General features: G+C 38.1%; 1 protein-coding gene across 7 annotated transcripts in view; it reads right to left on the bottom strand.

Annotated features, from left to right (window-relative positions):
* NFIB (nuclear factor I B) overlaps positions 1–19,860 on the bottom strand; it is a 335,698-nt gene that overhangs the window by 31,620 nt on the left and 284,218 nt on the right. For all 7 annotated transcript variants that reach the window (XM_077816437.1, XM_077816434.1, XM_077816433.1 and 4 more), the window contains exons 7-8: positions 13,753–13,884; positions 11,456–11,640 (exon numbers count right to left, since the gene is read on the bottom strand). In XM_077816437.1, coding sequence (XP_077672563.1) covers positions 11,456–11,640; positions 13,753–13,884 — 317 coding nt within the window. The remainder of the gene's footprint in view (positions 1–11,455; positions 11,641–13,752; positions 13,885–19,860) is intronic.

The following is a 19,860-nucleotide window of genomic DNA, read 5'->3' on the forward strand; positions in this document are numbered from 1 at the left end:
TGTCCAATGGAGGAAACAAAGCCTCCAAAATTAGGGGAAGATAAAACTGTTTTTTTCACGTTTCACTCAGATGGCATTTCCAATATTTAAGACGCTGATAACATTTCATTTACAAGCAATAATAACTGATTTACATGTCTCTTAATAATGTTATTATTTACAATCACAATATACACCATCGACCCAAGTACTTTTTAATTACATTCATTCCTCTTTCTACTCTCTGATTCCTGTAATCTCCAATACTTGTTTTCTTGGTGCTTCAAAAATGTTCTGCTTTCACATTTTTCTACTTGTTTTTCTTACACTTGCTTTGCTATTAAAGACTGTACATCAGAAAATATGGTTTAAAACTGGCATTGCAAAGATTACTTAGCTAGGGTTTAGTGTGTTATTATTTGGCAATAAAGATAAAAAAAATTGCTACATGATGGCTCAGTACCAACCTGAGTGTTTAACCTCTTCTTTTACTTATTTAAAGTTTGGTCTAATCTTAGCTGCAGGTAAGAACCAGATCATATAGGTTTTATTTATACCATCCTTCTTTAATAAATCTGAAATGTTTCAGGTTTGAATTAAGGACCACCATCTGATAATTAAGGATCATTGCCTCATGGAAATCTGTTTGGGGCAAACAACTTTTTTTAAACTTCATTGTTTTTGCTGAGGTATTACTACTGAAATATACTACCAGAGTCCAATAGGGAAAAAAGTGTAGAGTGTAGTCTCACAAGTTCTGTCTACAACCCAAGAACCCACCCACCTATGATGTCAGAATATGATGCCATTTATTATCTCCCCATTTTTCCTCTCATGCTGTGATCAGCAGTGAAAAAAATTAACAAAGCTGATGGTTAAATGGTCGTAATTAGGTTTCAGAGTTAACGTATTAAGATAAACAGGTCTTAGTGCTCTCAGCTCATAGTGCTCTCAAAGCTATTGTTTCAGCCTGAGGGCAGACTCATACTGAAATCATTGCATTACTTTACACCGAGTTCACATTTTTAAGGTTATCTTTGCAATTGCAACTCTAGCAACATTTTAAATGAAAGTTTAGCTCCTGGAGCACAAGTTGGCAGCTATCACAGAAAGACATTAATTTATTAAAGAAGAATGGTATAAATAAAACCTGTATGATCAGAGGCTTACCTGCTTCAAACAGCCTAGTCTAACCTGTGTCTATTACTTCTGGCCACCTTGAGTTTCTATTGCTCTTATCAGGAATATTTGCTTTTCTTTCTCTGGAGGTTGTTATAAATTCTCTGCCATGAGTTTTAAGCCCACTGAGATGGCAGGATACAGAGGCCACTGTATTTAGGGTCTTTTGCACAGATCACAATATACAGTCACTATCTCTATAGCCTGATCAATATTTGGCCACCAAAAAAAGAAAAGCTTGTGCAAACTGTTCTTATTTTGACTCTTTCGGTTCTACCAAAAATGTGGTTAGCAAGATTTTTGGTATCATCATACTGAAAGCCCATTATTACTGTGAACTTATTTATTTGAACTGCATATGACTTGAGCCGAGGACCATTCAAAATATTTGTGCTACATCATTCAATAAATCCACAGGTTTGTTTTGTTTGTTCTTAAAAGACAGGGTCATTTTCAGGTTCCAATATAACCTCTTTTGGAGTAGTAGAAAATTATCACAAAAGAGATTCTAATTAATTAATATTTTACAAGTAAAAATACACCGCACAAAATAAATTGGGATAATGCAACAGAGTTCCTATGACTTGTACCTGATGTCACTGGAGTAAATCACAGCCTACATAATATAGCAATTGCTAACTGTAAACTCAGATTTGCCAAACCTCAAATATCTGATTACTGGTACTACTTAAATATGTATCTGCCCCTAGTTCCATACCCAAAATCTGAACAGAAACTTAAATTTGTATTTATGAAGGTTATGTCTATATCCCAAAACCTTCTAAAATCAGGATGTACCTGTAACATCCTGATTTTCTGTACAGGAATTTTACCCAGAGATTAATAGTCTGTAATGAATGTCAACCTCCTTTCATGCAGAATCTCCTAGAATTTCTCAAATCCAAATTTAATAACATTGAAGACCTCTCTTCTATCTGAGGATGTTATTTTCTCTGCTTTATCTCAGTTTCTGGAAGCAAAAGTGATTGGCCTTTCAATCCCACATTCAGTTTAGAAGATATGGCTATGCGTGTACCTGCCAGTCAGGCATCACATCCTAACAGCAGGTCTAACTCGGGATGAATGTGCAAATTATGCTCACAGATACCAGATACCAAATATCTTTTAAGTCTAAACCCAAGTAAAATTCCTTTTAGAATCATAGAATCATAGAATATCAGGGTTTGAAGGGACCTCAGGAGGTCATCTAGTCCAACCCCCGGCTCAAAGCAGGACCAATCTCCAACTAAATCAACCCAGCCAGGGCTTTGACAAGCCTGACCTTAAAAACTTTTAAGGAAGAAGATTCCACCACCTCCCTAGGTAACGCATTCCAGTGTTTCACCACCCTCCTAGTGAAAAAGTTTTTCCTAATATCCAACCTAAACCTCCCCCACTGCAACTTGAGACCATTACTCCTTGTTCTGTTATCTGCTACCACTGAGAACAGTCTAGATCCATCCTCTTTGGAACCCCCTTTCAGGTAGTTGAAAGTGGCTATCAAATCCCCCCATTCTTCTCTTTCGTAGACTAAACAATCCCAGTTCCCTCAGCCTCTCCTTGTAAGTCATGTGTTCCAGTCCCCTAATCATTTTTGCAAAAAGAAAAGGAGTACTTGTGGCACCTTAGAGACTAACCAATTTATTTGAGCATGAGCTTTCGTGAGCTACAGCTCACTTCATCGGATGTGAGCTGTAGCTCACGAAAGCTCATGCTCAAATAAATTGGTTAGTCTCTAAGGTGCCACAAGTACTCCTTGTCTTTTTGCAAAGACAGACTAACGTGGCTGTTACTCTGAAACTAATCATTTTTGTTGCCCTCCGCTGCACTCTTTCCAATTTTTCCACATCCTTCTTGTAGTGTGGGGCCCAAAACTGGACACAGTACTCCAGATGAGGCCTCACCAAAGTCGAATAAAGGGGAACGCTCACATCCCTCGATCTGCTGGAAATACCCCTACTTATACATCCCAAAATGCCATTGGCCTTCTTGGCAACAAGGGCACACTGTTGACTCATATCCAGCTTCTCATCCACTGTAACCCCTAGGTCCTTTTCTGCAGAACTGCTGCCAAGCCATTCGGTCTCTAGTCTGTAGCGGTGAATGGGATTCTTCGGTCCTAAGTGCAGGACTCTGCACTTGTCCTTGTTGAACCTCATCAGATTTCTTTTGGCCCAATCCTCTAATTTGTCTAGGGCCCTCTGTATCCTATCCCTACCTTCCAGCATATCCACCTCTCCTCCTAGTTTAGTGTCATCTGCAAACTTGCTAAGGGTGCAGTCCACACCATCCTCCAAATCATTAATGAAGATATTGAACAAAACCGGCCTGAGGACCGACCCTTGGAGCACTCCACTTGATAGCGGCTGCCAACTAGACATGGAGCTACTGATCACTACCCGTTGAGCCCAACAATCTAGCCAGCTTTCTATCCACCTTATAGTCCATTCATCCAGCCCATACTTCTTTAACTTGCTGGCAAGAATACTGTGGGAGACGGTGTCAAAAGCTTTGCTAAAATCAAGGAACAACACGTCCACTGCTTTCCCCTCATCCACAGAGCCAGTTATCTCGTCATAGAAGGCAGTTAGATTAGTCAGGCATGACTTGCCCTTGGTGAATCCATGCTGACTGTTCCTGATCACTTTCCTCTCCTCTAAGTGCTTCAGAACTGATTCCTTGAGGACCTGCTCCATGATTTTTCCAGGGACTGAGGTGAGGCTGACCGGCCTGTAGTTCCCAGGATCCTCCTTCTTTCCTTTTTTAAAGATGGGCCCTACATTAGCCTTTTTCCAGTCGTCCGGGACCTCCCCCAATCATCATGAGTTTTCAAAGATAATGGCCAACAGCTCTGCAATCACACCTGCCAACTCCTTTAGCACTCTTGGATGCAGCGCATCCGGCCCCATGGACTTGTGCTCGTCCAGTTTTTCTAAATAGTCCCAAACCACTTCTTTCTTCACAGAGGGCTGGTCACCTCCTCCCCATGCTGTGCTGCTCAGTGCAGCAGTCTGGGAGCTGACCTTGTTCGTGAAGACAGAGGCAAAAAAAGCATTGAGTACATTAGCTTTTTCCACATCCTCTGTCACTACGTTGCCTCCCTCATTCAGTAAGGGGCCCACACTTTCCTTGACTTTCTTCTTGTTGCTAACATACCTGAAGAAACCCTTCTTGTTACTTTTAACATCTCTTGCTAGCTGCAACTCCAACTGTAATTTGGCCTTCCTGATTTCACTCCCGCATGCCCGAGCAATATTTTTATACTCTTCCCTGGTCATTTGTCCAATCTTCCACTTCTTGTAAGCTTCTTTTTTGTGTTTAAGATCAGCAAGGATTTCACTGTTAAGCCAAGCTGGTCGCCTGCCATATTTACTGTTCTTTCTATACATCGGGATGGTTTGTCCCTGTAACCTCAATAAGGAGTCTTTAAAATACAGCCAGCTCTCCTGGACTCCTTTAAAATAATTGTATCCTTGGAATTATAACTGAAGAGAAGTTTGGTAGAAATTTTTTGAAGTAATTAACCAGGGCTAGAAAAAAAATCTTAATTCCGTGACCTTCATAGGTATAGGCATTTTGGAAACCACTTTTAGGTATTTTAGAAAGAGACTTTCAGCCTTCCATATACATCATATGATCCAAGCTAATGATTAAGTCTGGAGAACAATATATATCTCATTTTTCACCTGCATTCCAAACAAAAACTCTTCAGCAGAAACACCAGGCTTCTCAGATATGTTGCCTAATTACTGCTTTTACAAGTGTAGTGTCTAAATAATTGAGCAATCCATGTAATCTCTGTCATAATTGATCCATTATGTTTTGACATACAGCTGGAGTACTAGCCATTCTACAGGGAAACTTATTCTAAGGGAACAACCCCTTTTAATGGTTGGGCACAGACAGTACAGTGATGAACATCAATGCAAAACCCTAGGATATAAAGATTTGCAAGACCTGGTTGAATTCCATTTACTGATAAGCTTCAGACAGATCCAGTTTTGCAAACTGAGGTTTCTGTGCTATGCAATCAAATGGATCCTTTCTTAAAAACTGGATATTGGCCACAGCCATCTAGGAGTTCACAGTTATTTTATAGTCTCTGTTGATGGGCCTGTGCAGGTCTGCTCTGGAATACACACAATGGGTGCTGCCTCTTCCAAAAATTTTATAAGGGAAAGGAAATAGCTCTTCTGGTTTTCTACGTCCTCTTTTACACATATGGTACAGGCCTCACCTTGTAAAATGTTAGGGATTTTTCAATCAAGGCATACTCATGTTCTGTTCTGTCACTTGTCCTGTTCAACGTATATGTGAGTCCAACGTCTATGTGAGATGATATGGCTGCAATGCCATTACCACATGGAAGACACAGCCACAAGTCTCAGTTTCATCAGACTCTGATGGTATGGTGTCTTTGCTTTCCCAGTGCTCTACTGAATATGAGAAAGTGATTATGCTAAAGGACTGCAGAAAAGGATCTTGAAGGTACCATGGGATGGTATCAACTCAAGGGGAAATTACCACTGTTTGTTCGAGAGGTGTACAATTAAGTATGTGTAGGGTCCCCTGGAACCACAGGTTGAATCAGTGCCAATAATGTCTTTTTCCATCTATATCTGCTAATACATGCACGATCAGTTCTCTCAGTTACGGGTCTCGCTATACTCATCCAAGACTTTGTGATTATCCTAATGGATTAATGAAATGCATTCTACATTAAGCTAACCTGGAGATCTCGCACACAAGCTTCAGGTGGTGTAACATGAAGCTGCCTGTCTGCTTGCTGGAGTTAGCTTAGAAAACTCGTTAAACCAGTTCTTGGCCAACAGCATTGCCTCCCTATTACTTTCTGAGAGCAATTCGGGGGTTGAATTGGATCTATAATGGCTTGAATTCTGTCTGTCTGAGACAGAACCTCTGTCCCTATGCACTGCTGTGACAGCTAAGATCAGCTGGAACACTTGAGCTAACAATGCCCAGATTTAAATGTCACATGGCTAGTTGTAGGTATTCTAGATGAGGCCACCTCAACTCAAAATACACAAAACCCAAGTTCACTGACATTTAGGATATGGGGCGAGTTCGATCTCTATTTAGTTTTTTGCCTTAAAGGCTGTCAGATGTGTGTTTGCATGTATGGGAAAGGAAGTCTCTTTGAAGATATATTTTGCTTTAGTTTAAAATACATCTGTTGGGTTAAATGGCATATGTGCATCCAAGAAACTTACAATTTCGTGCTTTTATAAACTAAACATAAGTAAATGATATAAAAAATACTAACTTAAAATTGCAAATGAAATATTTAAACTGCTTGTCACCAGACTTCAGGGGTGACCTTAGATATGCCAATATTTTACATTTACCTCTCAATTACAATTTAAAATATTACACTATCTATTTCCTCTTCAGCAATGTCTTGTGCAAGGAAAGTCTGATTCAAATAAATGGCCAAGACGATTCAAAATTCTTAGCTATCACTAAATGAAAGACCATAGCTGCACTAAAGAAACCCACATGAACACACTTTTCTTTTATTGATCTATATTCTATTACAGTTCTCCTTGGAACAAACAGGAAATCCTTTAACTAGCCCAACTGGAGACTAACAAGATCTGAGCCAAACAAGATAACATCCTTGCTGCTAACTTGCTGGCAGTTATATATTGAAAAATCACAAAGCACCCGCCTGGAGTTCCTTAACAATATGTCTATCTTTTATTAAACAAAGAAAGAATATTCCAAGCAATTAATACAGGAAAACAGGCAGCCTTACCAGCTTCCAGAAGCTGCTCTCCTCTAGTAGCTCAGAAGTCACTGTCTTCACACAAAGCCAGAGCCATAAATTATATAAACTCATTTGCAAATCAGCACAAGTATCACCCTTTATTGCTGCCAGGAATTTCTAGCCAATAAGACAACAGCAGCTGACATGGACTCCAGTTCAGTCCAAGTGTAAGTCATTGATTTCAATGGGAACAGGTTCAGATCCTTACTCCTGAAGACAGGAGTTCAGTTACACTCACTCTCCGAGATCTGCAGTGATTACCAGTTTACCAAAAAATAGTTTGAAGTTTTACTACTTGTCAGTAGTGCCCTTCATAATCCGGACCCTAACTATTAGAGTCATTTTCTAGACGTACTCCTATTTAGCTTTGATCTCTCGATCCCTTAGTTCAGCATGGAAGAGAATGAAGGCAGGCTTTTCTCATTCTAGGATTCTCAGCCGTGAAACTTTCTAACAAAAGAGGTCTGCAAGGGTATGTTTACACTGCAATAAACACAAATGGCTGGCCCTGTCATCTGATTCCGGCTCATGGGGCTTGGACTGGGGTGCTATAAAGTTGCAGTGTAAACGTCTGGGCTTGGGCTGGAATCCAGGCTCTGGGACCCTCCCCCTTGTCGGGTCCTAGATCCCACACTCCAGTCCAAGCCCGGATGTACCTCACAGAAGCCAGGATGTTCTTTGGAAGGATTCTCTTTGATTGTTTTCTTTGTTGTCACTTTTCTTTTTTGCATCTGTTAACCCCTATTCTTTACTATTTTTGGTGTTAATTTAGGAATCATTCCCTCTTGCCTATGGGGTAGCTAGCCTGGTTTATTGGGTTGCGCAGAGCATTTTGTTCTGGTTTGTGAACTGTCCAGCACTGTCCCAACTGGATACCGAAGTACATTTTTAATGCTTCATATTGATTTAACCATATGACACTCAGAATTATTAATGCATTTTAAAAAAAATGTGTGAGTGGACACACACATACGAGTTGAGATTTTCAAAGCCATCTAGAGGATAGGAATGCCCACTTTTCATTGAGTTTAATGGGAAATGGGTATTGAAATGTCCACACCCTGAACAAACATAGGCATACTACAGACAGAATAGATACAGGTGGCTTGGTTTGTTTTTTGTAAAGATATGGTGGTGGAAAAATCAATCTTATGATGTCAGTGTCAGCCTTAAATATGGAGGGACTAGCACCACTTCAGAATAATCATGAATGCACCATATGTGCCCTAAACAAATATAAAAAAGGCTAAAGAATAATCAGTTGCTTAGTAAAAACACATATTTAACTAAAGGTCAAGAAGAACTGGAAATCTTGGGGATGTTTTAAAGTCCCCTGTTGGAGGCAGGGGTGCTTAGTGGAGATTTCATTCTATGTTCAACGTATTTATTTATCTACTCTCCAGTCAGAGGAGATGATAAAAAGCACATATAAGTTGAATATTGAGAGAGCCAGGACTCTCTCTTTTGTTTAGGTACCTCAGTTGTTGCATCATTTTTCACTGCAGCTACAGGGACTGTTTGAACTTCCTGACTGTTCATCACACATAATTTGGAGCATTTAACATTATGTCAAGAAAATTGTCCACTGCTTTCCCCTATGGAAACTTATGGGAGCTCTATATCTTTAAACTAATTGTACTTAAAATATTCCATTGAATAGCATGACTGTCTCACTATAATGGGTGCAGCAGTAATGTAATTAATCTCAAAATTGCTGTGGGGAGTACAAGGCATCTCAGTTGCTTGTCGTAACAATCTAAATTAGTGTATTACTGAAAGATGTTGGGGAGGAACAGTTCATTATAGGTAAATGCTGTCAGGGTATCCATTCTTTCTATTTCTAAAGCTGAAAATAAGACTATCATCATAGTTCTTCTTTTGAAATCCAAATGAACATGTTTTGAGGTGGGAAAGTATAATTAAATATGATGTGGTATTTCTACAGATGTAGTTTTGCATTTTATAATAATTAAATTTGTTTGAATAAAAATTCATGTTTTATTTAGAAAGAAAAACTGGTTTGGCTCAAAGCATGCCATTGTATCAGAAAAATTCTCTTTTGTCACTGAAACTTCCCAGATGGCTGCTTCTTTTCATAAGAAAAAAATATTCTTGCTATTTTACAGTTTTACAGGGGAGAGATCCTGAAGTTGTGAACAAGTGAAAGGTGGGTTGGGCATGCAAATTCTCTAGTGTACCATACATCTGTGATGGAAGTTTTGAAGAATAAATGTAAGTGCGATACACCTAATAATAATTAATAATAAGAAATTTCAAAGAACCATTGGAGTAGAAGATTGGAATACGATATTCAGTGTTGTTTAACCCATTCCCCATAGAAACTAAATCAAACATCAGATGAAATGAAAAACATTCCCCTAATCTAAAGGTTTTGAAAGGTGACAAAAGAAGTAAATTAAAGGCAATTTGACCTGTTATTCTCTAGCATGCAACAAGACAAGAATGGGAAATGTTTTCAGTTTGCTGCTAGTCTGAAAGCATCAGCAAAGTAAAACTTCTCCTTCAAATTAACAGATTAACTTTATATCTGTAGATATTAGAAAGGGAGTTGATTCTTCTCGCAAAAGAGTTGATATAACTCCTTCTGCTCAATAAATACTCTTCACAACATTAAAACCACAAGAGAGCACATTCATAAAGTGGTAGGAAGAGAGTGAGATACTTCAGTTAGAAGCTGCATTTTTACCTTGATAATCTGAAGCAAAACATGGAACAACCTAGAGGGATTATCACCTAATCTGCCCTTTTAACATTATGTAAGAAATTGAAATGTAAGTAAAACAAGCGCTGAATAATTAAAGAAATACATAACACTAAGGGCTTGATTTTAATTTGCATAATTTTTCCCTTAATAGTGTCTAATTAAGACATCAGTTTGAAAAAAAATCTAATAGAACTCTAAGATTTTCCACACTGAATTAACGTTTAGGACTTTTAATGGATGTCTTAATTAGACTTTGTTATTCATGGAAATTTTACACAAATTAAAATCAAGTCCTGTGTGCACTGTTCCCAGTTGAGTTTCAGCAAAATGCTATATGGAACTGAGAGATTTTTAATCCATGCACTGACAACACTTTGTAGTCTGAAGCTGACATACTCCAATTCCACTGTTTGATTTAATTAGCATTAATATTATAAGCAATAAAAACAAATCACACTGTTTTCACTTTTCCTTCCAAAGTAAGTTGCAAATTTATACATCAACATATTTTTTTAAATGTGAAAAAAATCTGCAGTTGGATCCAACTGTTAGCCAATGGGGCCCAATAACCAGAATGACTTTTTGAACAGCCCAAGGGAGCCTTATCTGTTATTCAATATACAAACTTTGATTCAGTCCGAAGTTCTACCACTGCAGTGCCTGAAATGCATGCTGAAATACCTTTCTTCCATCAGTTGTGCTAAACATGTTTATCAGAACAATTTCTTCATGTTCATCTCAGTTGATAAAGTCAGTCTTTTAAGAATTTTGATGGGGGGATGCTTTGAGTGAATACACTGTCATTTCAGCAATTTTGTGACAAACTATGCTCCTGAATGTCTCTCAAAACATATTATAATGTGACCTAGAACACGGGTCTTCATAGGAGCATTTTAGACAAGGCAGCAAAATCAGAAACCAGACCGATTACATTTCACTGACATTGGAAATATTCCAAGTATTGACAGACCAGGGCTCAATTGCAGTTTGTCTTATAGCAGAGATCACTTGTTAATACTATGTGCTGATTCTATTGTGAAAAACAAAGTCCTTTACAATTTATTCCTCTAATGAAAACCACATTAACTTTGCATGAGAGAAACATGTTTGATTCAATATAGCTGCCAAAAAGCACAACTGCTTTTGCATGCTCCTTACAAAGGGAAAAAACTAAAAACGCTGGTTCTATGTGACACTCATTACGGAAGTGTTTTCACATCTGTGCAATGAATTGTTAAATATCTATGAAACCTTGGAAGTATATCCCTGCCAGAGTTTATCTTAATAGTTTGTCTATAAATATACTTGTATGTTCTGTTTGTGTGCCTGGTGTTTACATTAACACATTCCTCGTTCCTCCCTGAAGCAAGCAATTCATCTGTGTTTTACCACCTAAATCAGAGGTGTGAATTACTGTGATTTTTCTCCTAGTGTCACACTCCTTTGAGCTATCTACCTATCCTGCAGCCCTGCTGCACACAGAACTCCCACAGAAGAGTTCTGTGTGCAAGAGGATTGTGGGATTAGGCTTTATTCTGTTTGTGCTACTGGATCATTCAGCACAAATGTTCCACAAAGCAACAGTGAGTGGGTATAACTAATCTTCTCCAACAAACAACCCTCATCATCCAACCATGTTTAACTGAAAAACTTGCTGAATCGCTTATGTTCAATGTCCCAGCGTGCTATGGTAACTGGACTAGTGAGATATGTTAAGCGCTAAGCACTCAAGAGGATACACATTCTTCATAGGAATTCTTTCGGATTGTTTATTTTTACAGTACCTGGCTCGTCTGTGGACTGGACGGGTCATAAGAAGGTACATAGTTCTTCAGAGTATCCTGAGGATTCAGATGGGGAGGATATCTGATCGTTGGATGAGAGAAGTAGCTCGATGGGGCAGGAGGGAGAATAGCTTGTGCTGGAAATGGCAATGGCGAAGGGGGGGGTGGAGTTCTGGTTGAGATGACTGGAGAAGATAAAATAAAATGAAAATTATTTAGTATCTTTTCCTGTTTCTTGCATAACTTTTTACCTGTGTATCACAGAGAGAACATAAAGTTAGTCGTGAATTGGCATGACGTATTTCTTATCCACAATATTCTTAAATACAACCTCTCATTCCCTCCCCCTTCCCTGCAGTGCCCTAGGGAATGGATAAGTGCTGTTATTTCAAATCCATAAATGCCACATTTTGTTTAGTTTTTTTCTGGATTACATCATCACTAGATTTAACTTTTCTTTAAAGGCAACAATGATTTCCCAGCAGGAAACATATTTCAGTAATAAAGTCTTCGTCTCAAGAGCCCAGATGAATCAAACAAATACGTAAATAAATAAGTAAAACCCACATTTTTTCCACAGCAATCTAACAAAGAAGAACAAAGTCACTGAGTTCTCAGAGACAGACAGTGATTCCTCACTGCATTGTACTGTACCTGTCTCATGTGGGGACGGGAGCAATAATTACTAGGCAATAATGCCATGAATAATTAGCTGACCATTGTGAAAATGCTAATGAATGTTCAACTTCAGGGCCTGGGAAACCATTCCACCCAATGAAAATATCTCTGGCAAACAAAAAAGGATCTATCCTATACATATTTTCTTTGCATTATCTTTCTTCCCAGCCCCCACAAACACACACTTCTCTATCTATAGACTACAAGTAATGTCTAAACTACCAGCAATGTTTTCACAATGAAAGGAATGTACAGAATGTCCCGTTACTGCCGAGGCGTCAAGCCAGAAGTGGAGATTGTTACATTATTACAATATATAAAAATCACATTCCACGCTTTATTACACATCTAGAGGTCACTTATTTTGTGCTTTATTAAAAGAAAAAGACTAACTATGATAGAAATGGGAGAAAAGAGGTGAGCCTCTATTTTAGTTAGGAAGGACGGTGCATCTGTCCAAGATATTTTATAAAGTGCTTACCACCTTGGGACTAAAGGTCTCTCTCTCTCTCTCTCTCTCTGTACAATGAATTCGGATTCTAAGCTGCAGCAGCACCAGCACTTTTACAATTCTCCTCTCCAATCTTTTACTTTTTCATTTTTTAAAATATATTTTATTTTAAACTTTTTGAGCTGGGGATTAATCAAAGCGAACCATATAATAAAAAGGCAGCAGGATGTTGTTGTGAGATGCTTACAAATCCTAAAGCACATCAAAAAGTAGTCTCTTCTGGCTCATGCATCATATGCAGTATTATTAACTAATTTCTGATTGTAGAATCCTTCCACAAATCGGAAAGAGCTGAAATTGACTTCAGATCCCAGAGTGGGTTTGATGGGCTGGATGTTAGAAAAAAATAATGTGTCTTCACTTGTAAACTGAATAAATATGAACTTGAGGTCATGGAGATGGGGGGAAAAAACCCATGAAAGAGTAACTTTTGAGAGAAGAACTGCATTTTAAATCTATAAAAGCAAAAATATTCAAGTCTGATTTAATACTCCTTACTTTACCCTATTGTGTTTAAGGAATATTATATAATACATAATGTCAGACGACCCACCGATGGAAGAACATTACAGTGCCAAAATTTAAACTACGGAGTTAAGAATAGAGGGTCCTACAAAAACCATGCTAGAAATGTCCACACTATATACTTGACAAGCCATTACAGCTCAAGGGCCATAGTTTCCCCTTAACCCCTGCATGCAACTCCCATTAATGTCAAAGGGAGTTCCACTGTGGATCTACAGAAGTATATGGTGAAAAAAAGTTTTACAGATAGTGGCTCGCTCGCTCTGTCTACCCATCTATCTACCCCAAAACAGGCATCAGTATCTAATTCATTTTTTAATGCGGGTGTTCAACATTGTTTTCTAATTTTGAGGCTTCCATTATGTACGTCATTGAATAAAATCCTACCTGAGCTGTCTTTAATGAGAATTCCTCCAAGGATACCCCAAACTCAGCAACATACTCAATTCCCTTTTCATTTGTAATATACATGAGAATAGATCCATAACAATGACTTCAATAAATGCATCATTATCAGAGGGTGGGAAAGGAACAGAAACCAGATAAATATGGAGGGTTTTCTTCCTCCTTCATATGCCCTCACCACTGTGTGCAACTCCTGGGATTCCTGGATGGTGATGCTGGGGAAAAGTGCTCAGTCTCGGTGAAGAATCCTGAGGAGATGTAGGGCTAAACAAAGGCTTCTCAGGCTTCTTCATTGTAGGAGAAGACATATCTGCAATGGAAATATAAGAAAACAGGAATGTTAACCCAGAGGCTTCTTATTCCATTGAACGACACGGCATTTTGTAAATCATACACTATTTATGTTTATGCTACTTTTATAAGTCCCTGTTCAGTTATCCTACTCCACTGTGACTGATTTTAAATTATTGGTTTCCAGAATAGGCATCAACAACAGTTCACTGGTCTTTGGCTTGCAGAACAGAAATTGCACTCTCTTCATACCAGACAAGCAAGAAAGTAAAGAAATCCCTGACCTCACCAGTTCCCCAGTATGCATCCGATGAAGTGAGCTGTAGCTCACAAAAGCTTATGCTCAAATAAACTGGTTAGTCTGTAAGGTGCCACACGTACTCCTTTTCTTTTTTCAATTCTACAGAACACCATATCCACTTAGCTGACGGGAATTTTATTGTAATTTTTACCGGAAATCTGCAATCACATGTAGAGTAATCACAACAAAAATTCCATTTTAAAGTATTTACTATTTTTAACACAGAAATCCATCCCTTCCAAAAGCACAGTGATATTCCTAAAAATGCAGGATACATAAGCGCCAGTATTCAGATTCTCTGTTTTCCAAGTAGGCCCTTACCACCTCTCCCTGCCAGTTTACATCCCAACAAAAATCTCTCTTAACATAGAGAGCACAATGGTCGTGAAAAATGAAGAAATGCTATTATAAATTACAACAACAGTAAACACATTGTATTTTGTCTGAAACCTTAATTAACATTAATTATTGTACTTCAATCTGAAATTAAATCTTTTCCCCATTTATTCATTGCACATATTTGTAGCATATACATCACCACGGTGTATGGATTCAGCTTGAACTCAATGGCACTACTCATTTGCTTAAAGTTAAGTTCATTCATAAATACTGGATTGGGACCATAACGCATCTGCCTTTTCTTTGCTATGCAGACCTTGCTATTTTCATTCATGCCTTTGTCACCTTCAGACTAGACTACTGTATTGTGTTGTATTTGGTGCTACAACTTAAATTTACTTGGATGTTGAAGGCAGGACAGCCCTGTAAAATAGAGTGCCTCACTTTGAGCTTATTCAGACAGTTCTTTATGATCTGGGTTGAGTTTAAGGTGTTGATCTAGAAAACCTTACATATGCTTAGGACCTTTCCACCTGAGAATCTGATTACCTCTTCCTGACTTCTACCACAGCTGAGATCTGTGAAGACCACGGAGCTGGACCCACCTTGATATAAAAGAGGGAAGCTGATAGCAGGGTGTTCTCTCTGAGGGCTCCTATTTTAGTAATATGTTTGGGTCCAAAACAGCCTGACTCTGAGGACCTCCAGGGCACAGCGCAAGGCTCATCTTTTTTATGCAAGCTGCTGAAGAAGCAAATTTTGTCCAGGGGAGTATACAGGGAAAGCGTTGACATTGTTTTATTTCTGTGTTGAAGGGTATTCAGTATTATTATACATTATGACAGTTGCTGTAAGTTTTGTTTACACTGATCTCTTATAATTTTATATTATTGTCAAAGGCACCTGAGTGATGACATAGGTGCCTCTGGTCATTTTAGAAATGTAAATAAACAAAGTGCTATTTGAAGGGAAATAACAAACATTTTATTTTTCTACTTTCAATAGTAAATAGCAAGGACAAGAGTAACAAATGGTTAAGGTTTGGATTATATAATTTATCTGATAAACTACATAAACTTTTTTTTAAAATTGCTTTAAGTGTGGTGAATGAGTCTGGAATAGGGATTTTATAATCCTATAATAAAATCTGCATGTTAGTTCATGATTTTAGGATTATTTCATTTTTTGATCAAATGACTGCACTAGCTTCTTCATTTCTTAAGACACTTGTTTCATCTAAGCACAAGGACCTTTGCACTACTGCGGAAGAGGGAAAGCAGTTACATCTTTACAAAAGCCATTGGACAAAATTAACCAAACATCTGGCTTTGGGCTGGGACTCTTCCACTAGACTACCAGTGCAAAAACAGTCTAACATTATTGTCTGAAAAAACAGACAAGTGCACTAATGGCCTATAGCTGCAGCCTTTACTAACACATTGCATCCATCACTGGCTGTCATAAGACATATCAATAACTGAATACTTGATAAGACTCTTTTGGCAACACAATTAGTTTATTATACCATATGTATAATATCATAAAAATATACAAAGGATTGAATTTGATTTTTATTTTGAATATTGCAGCTAAACTTCTATAGGGAGGGAGATGATCAAACACCCACAGAGTAGGAGGTGGGGAGATCTTTCACTTATGTAAAACTGCATTCAACAAACCAACTTTTGAAGGAATGAACTAACTTCTGCTGAGAGATTTTGCAAATGTCTGCAGATCTAATTTCTGTACTACAACTGATATTTAATTTAGTTTGTGGCTGTTACTTCATTAAACAAGCCAAAGCTTTTTTATTATTATTGTTTTTAAACCAAAATTATTTAAATTGTTTGAAAGAAGAATGTCATATGAAGTGCAATGTAATCAGAGTTTCCATTAACCCCCCAGTGGCATCCCTAATTTGAAAGAAAATGTACAGAAAAGGAAATTGGTGACTATTACAACCCGCATGTTTTGCCTTTAAAACAACTGTAGTTCAATACATACAGAGTAGCATAAATTACAAAGCAAAACTGAATACAACCATAAGACTATTACTACAAGAGATTATTGTCTCTGAATGAAGGTAAAGGCTATTGGCAATCAACACTGTACATCTTTTGCTGCCATATGAACTCCCATCACCCAACCTCTGTACTTTAAAGCGGAAATGCCTGCCACACATGATACTACAGTGGAGTGCTTTTAGAAAGATGACACAAACAGCATTCACAACTGTGAAGACCGAATAGCTGAAATACATGTAGCAGCTTCTTTGTTAAAACAATGTACGTAGCATTGTGAAGTAATTCAGATGGACATTCCCCCCTTGTTCTCCTCTTGTATGCACTGACATCATAATGGAGCTTTCATGGTCTATTCACCATGGAATAACAGATGCAGCTTACAGGAGAGCCAGAACAAAAACTGTTTGTATAGGTTATAGAGAGAGACTACTGTGGTCTCCTCCTTGACCAAAAGGACAGGCTTCTAACCCTGGTAAGAGCACATGAGTTTCATTTTCTTCAGAGGTTTACCAGTTTTCGAAAAAAATACATCATTATAGCTTAGGAAGGGCAGCTTTTTATTATCTTTAGTTTTTTCAAATGTTCGCGGCCTTTAAATGCAGCATAATTAGCTAAGGCAATCTTAAGAATTCATGTAATTTTTAACGATAACTCCAACACTTACAAAATAAAAATAACAGATATTGTTTTGCTTTTAAAACATATATGTTAACCAAGAATTACACTTTTGTTCCTGTAGCTTTAGATATACAGTTAGGTGACCAAGTGATGGAAAGAGAATATAAAACAGGCCTATTTATTTTCTTCCAAATGTTCTTTGACATATGCTTGAAATAAAATTGCTATAGTTTTGAGAATGAAAATATAATATTTTTTCAGTTAGACTTATTTGTACTCTATTGATTCTTTGAAAAATACTTAGACATAGGAAGAGGAAAAAGTACCAAAATCAGAAATTTAGACCAAGCTATTCTGTTTCTCATAATGTTCTATCAACATGAATCAGAATAACCCATGTCCGTGTCCTGCTTAGAATCTTCTTAAAAACATGTAACATGATTATACTTTTAAGAATTCACATTCTGTTCAAATTATTCTTGCATAATATCCTCATGTTATGGCGGAGATACAGTAGATGCATGCCCAGGCTGAAGCATGTTATACATTTTAAAGCATCACATGAAAGAGATAAAGGCTTATGCAAATACAAAGAGTTAGATTAACTCATCTCCCAACAAGGTAATTCCATCTACAAAAGAAGGGAGAAGAGTGTTGCTGTGAAGCCCAGCGTATGCAGCCTGCTCATCGGCAGCTTGCACAAATGGTGCTCCAGATGTATATCTGTTCAAGTCAGCCCAAGGCAACAATTTTGATCAATTCTAATGTGATAAAATGCTGCAGGGAAAGTGTGCAGAAACGTGTTTACGTCAGCCTTTAATTAAACTGTTGTTCACTTCCAAAGAACCTTAGGAAACACTAATGAGACATGAGTTTCAGCAATTTCCTCATCAAAGCAAAGACCCTCTCTTCTCAATCTGAAGCAGCCTGTCATCCAAGTAGCTCCCTGGATAAATGTCACATGGCACACCAATCGGCGAGCCACCTGTTAATAGAACTTTGCTGGAGTCAACTGGTGATCCGGGGCAAGTTCAAACATCCATCTGCCTGCTTTGGACACTTGCTCATTTTTCAGATAACGCACAGCAAGTTGTTAACTTTTCTATAATGCCGGTGGTGCAGAAGTGTGAAGAGATTATTAAGTAGAAATAGAGAATAAATAACATTAAATCTATTTAATTCAATTTATTCTCTATCACTTCTTATTCATAACTTTATATCATAGCTTAATTTAGCTAATCTTTCTTTGCAAGGTACACTCCTGTGGACAGCAAAGAAATGTTTAGTTTTAGCATTGCCTTGAGAAATCCAGATAAGAACATCTTCACATTGTTGTTTGTGTACTTTACAGTGAAAGATATTAAATCAATAGCATTATTTTAAAAAATAGCAAAGATGCATCTTCATGCAGCTAGCAGGAGCCAGGGACTTTTGAAAATCTCAAGAGAGTTTAAATACAGAGGACGGGGGTGCACAGGAGCCAATTACCTAGCTCAGTCTCCAACTCCCAGACATGGAAAGACAGCAAACCTGAAAGGAGTGTGGGGCAGCCCCACCCCATAATCTTGCCACATAAGCACTTTCACATTTCCCTATCCACATCACCACCACCACCACCACACACATACACACGCGCGCACGACCCTATCTTCCAGGCACCATTTTACAATCCCTGTAGCCCATTCAAGATCCTCCCCTGTTGATTACAGGGAAGGGACATTTGCAGGAGATACTGCTAGTGTCAGATTGTGATCTCAGAATACATCCCTTCTACACTCCATTGGACCTGAGTCTCCACTGCTTGCACCTTGAGTCAAGTACACCTCTGCAAAACGGGTATAAAATCTTACCAGATCAGAATGGTTGTGTTTCATATCCACTGTGCACAGCTGAAAATGGCTACAAAATGTGTATGTCAATGAAGAATCACACCAATTGCGTTCAGTGGAATTACTTCTGATTTACACCAGCGTAAGAGCGCAGAATCCGGCTCCCAGCTTCTTTATAGGTTGGGTGTAATGACTACAAGCCTGATTTTCAGAAATGCTGAGTTCCTACTGACATCAATTGGAGTTGAAGGAGCTCAGAAATTCATCTCACCAGCACAAAAGTTCACTTCAAACATAAAAGATTAAAGTGGCTTCTTTCTCGCTATTTTTTTTTTTAAGTCAAACAACTCCAAATAACTTGATACATTGCTGGGATAGATGTAGCAACTTTCAGTGTCAGCCAAACATAGGATCTTTCAAGGGGATTTTGGAGGTCTACAGATCAAGTTAAGATAGACAAATTTTGTACAACAGTTGTGGACTGCTTTGTGTTTGAGAAGCAGCCTGGCTGGAAGTTTGAACAGAGCTACTCTGCCAAAATTTTAAAAATTGGTGCCAGATCTAATTTTGCTTCTCTGTCAATCTTAGCATAGATAGAAACTGTGTGCACATTTATAACTAAATGTAGACGAGAATAACTTAATATGCACACACTTATTACTCTTCCATCAGAGAATTAACCCACTTTCTCAGTCCAAATGCTTCTCATTAAATTAGAAGCAAGGGCCTTGGCTGAAATGGGCTTCTGGGTCAAGCCCAATGTTCTTACATCATCTCCCTCTCTTTGGTAACTGAATACATTTCACCCTGTAGAAATGTTTTCTAAACAATTTCATTTAAAAAAAAATAGTATCTGTAGGGTGAAATGTATTCAAATACCAAAA

Source organism: Eretmochelys imbricata, chromosome 5 (genome assembly GCF_965152235.1).
Source record: "Eretmochelys imbricata isolate rEreImb1 chromosome 5, rEreImb1.hap1, whole genome shotgun sequence".
Classification (NCBI taxonomy): Eukaryota; Metazoa; Chordata; order Testudines; family Cheloniidae; genus Eretmochelys; species Eretmochelys imbricata.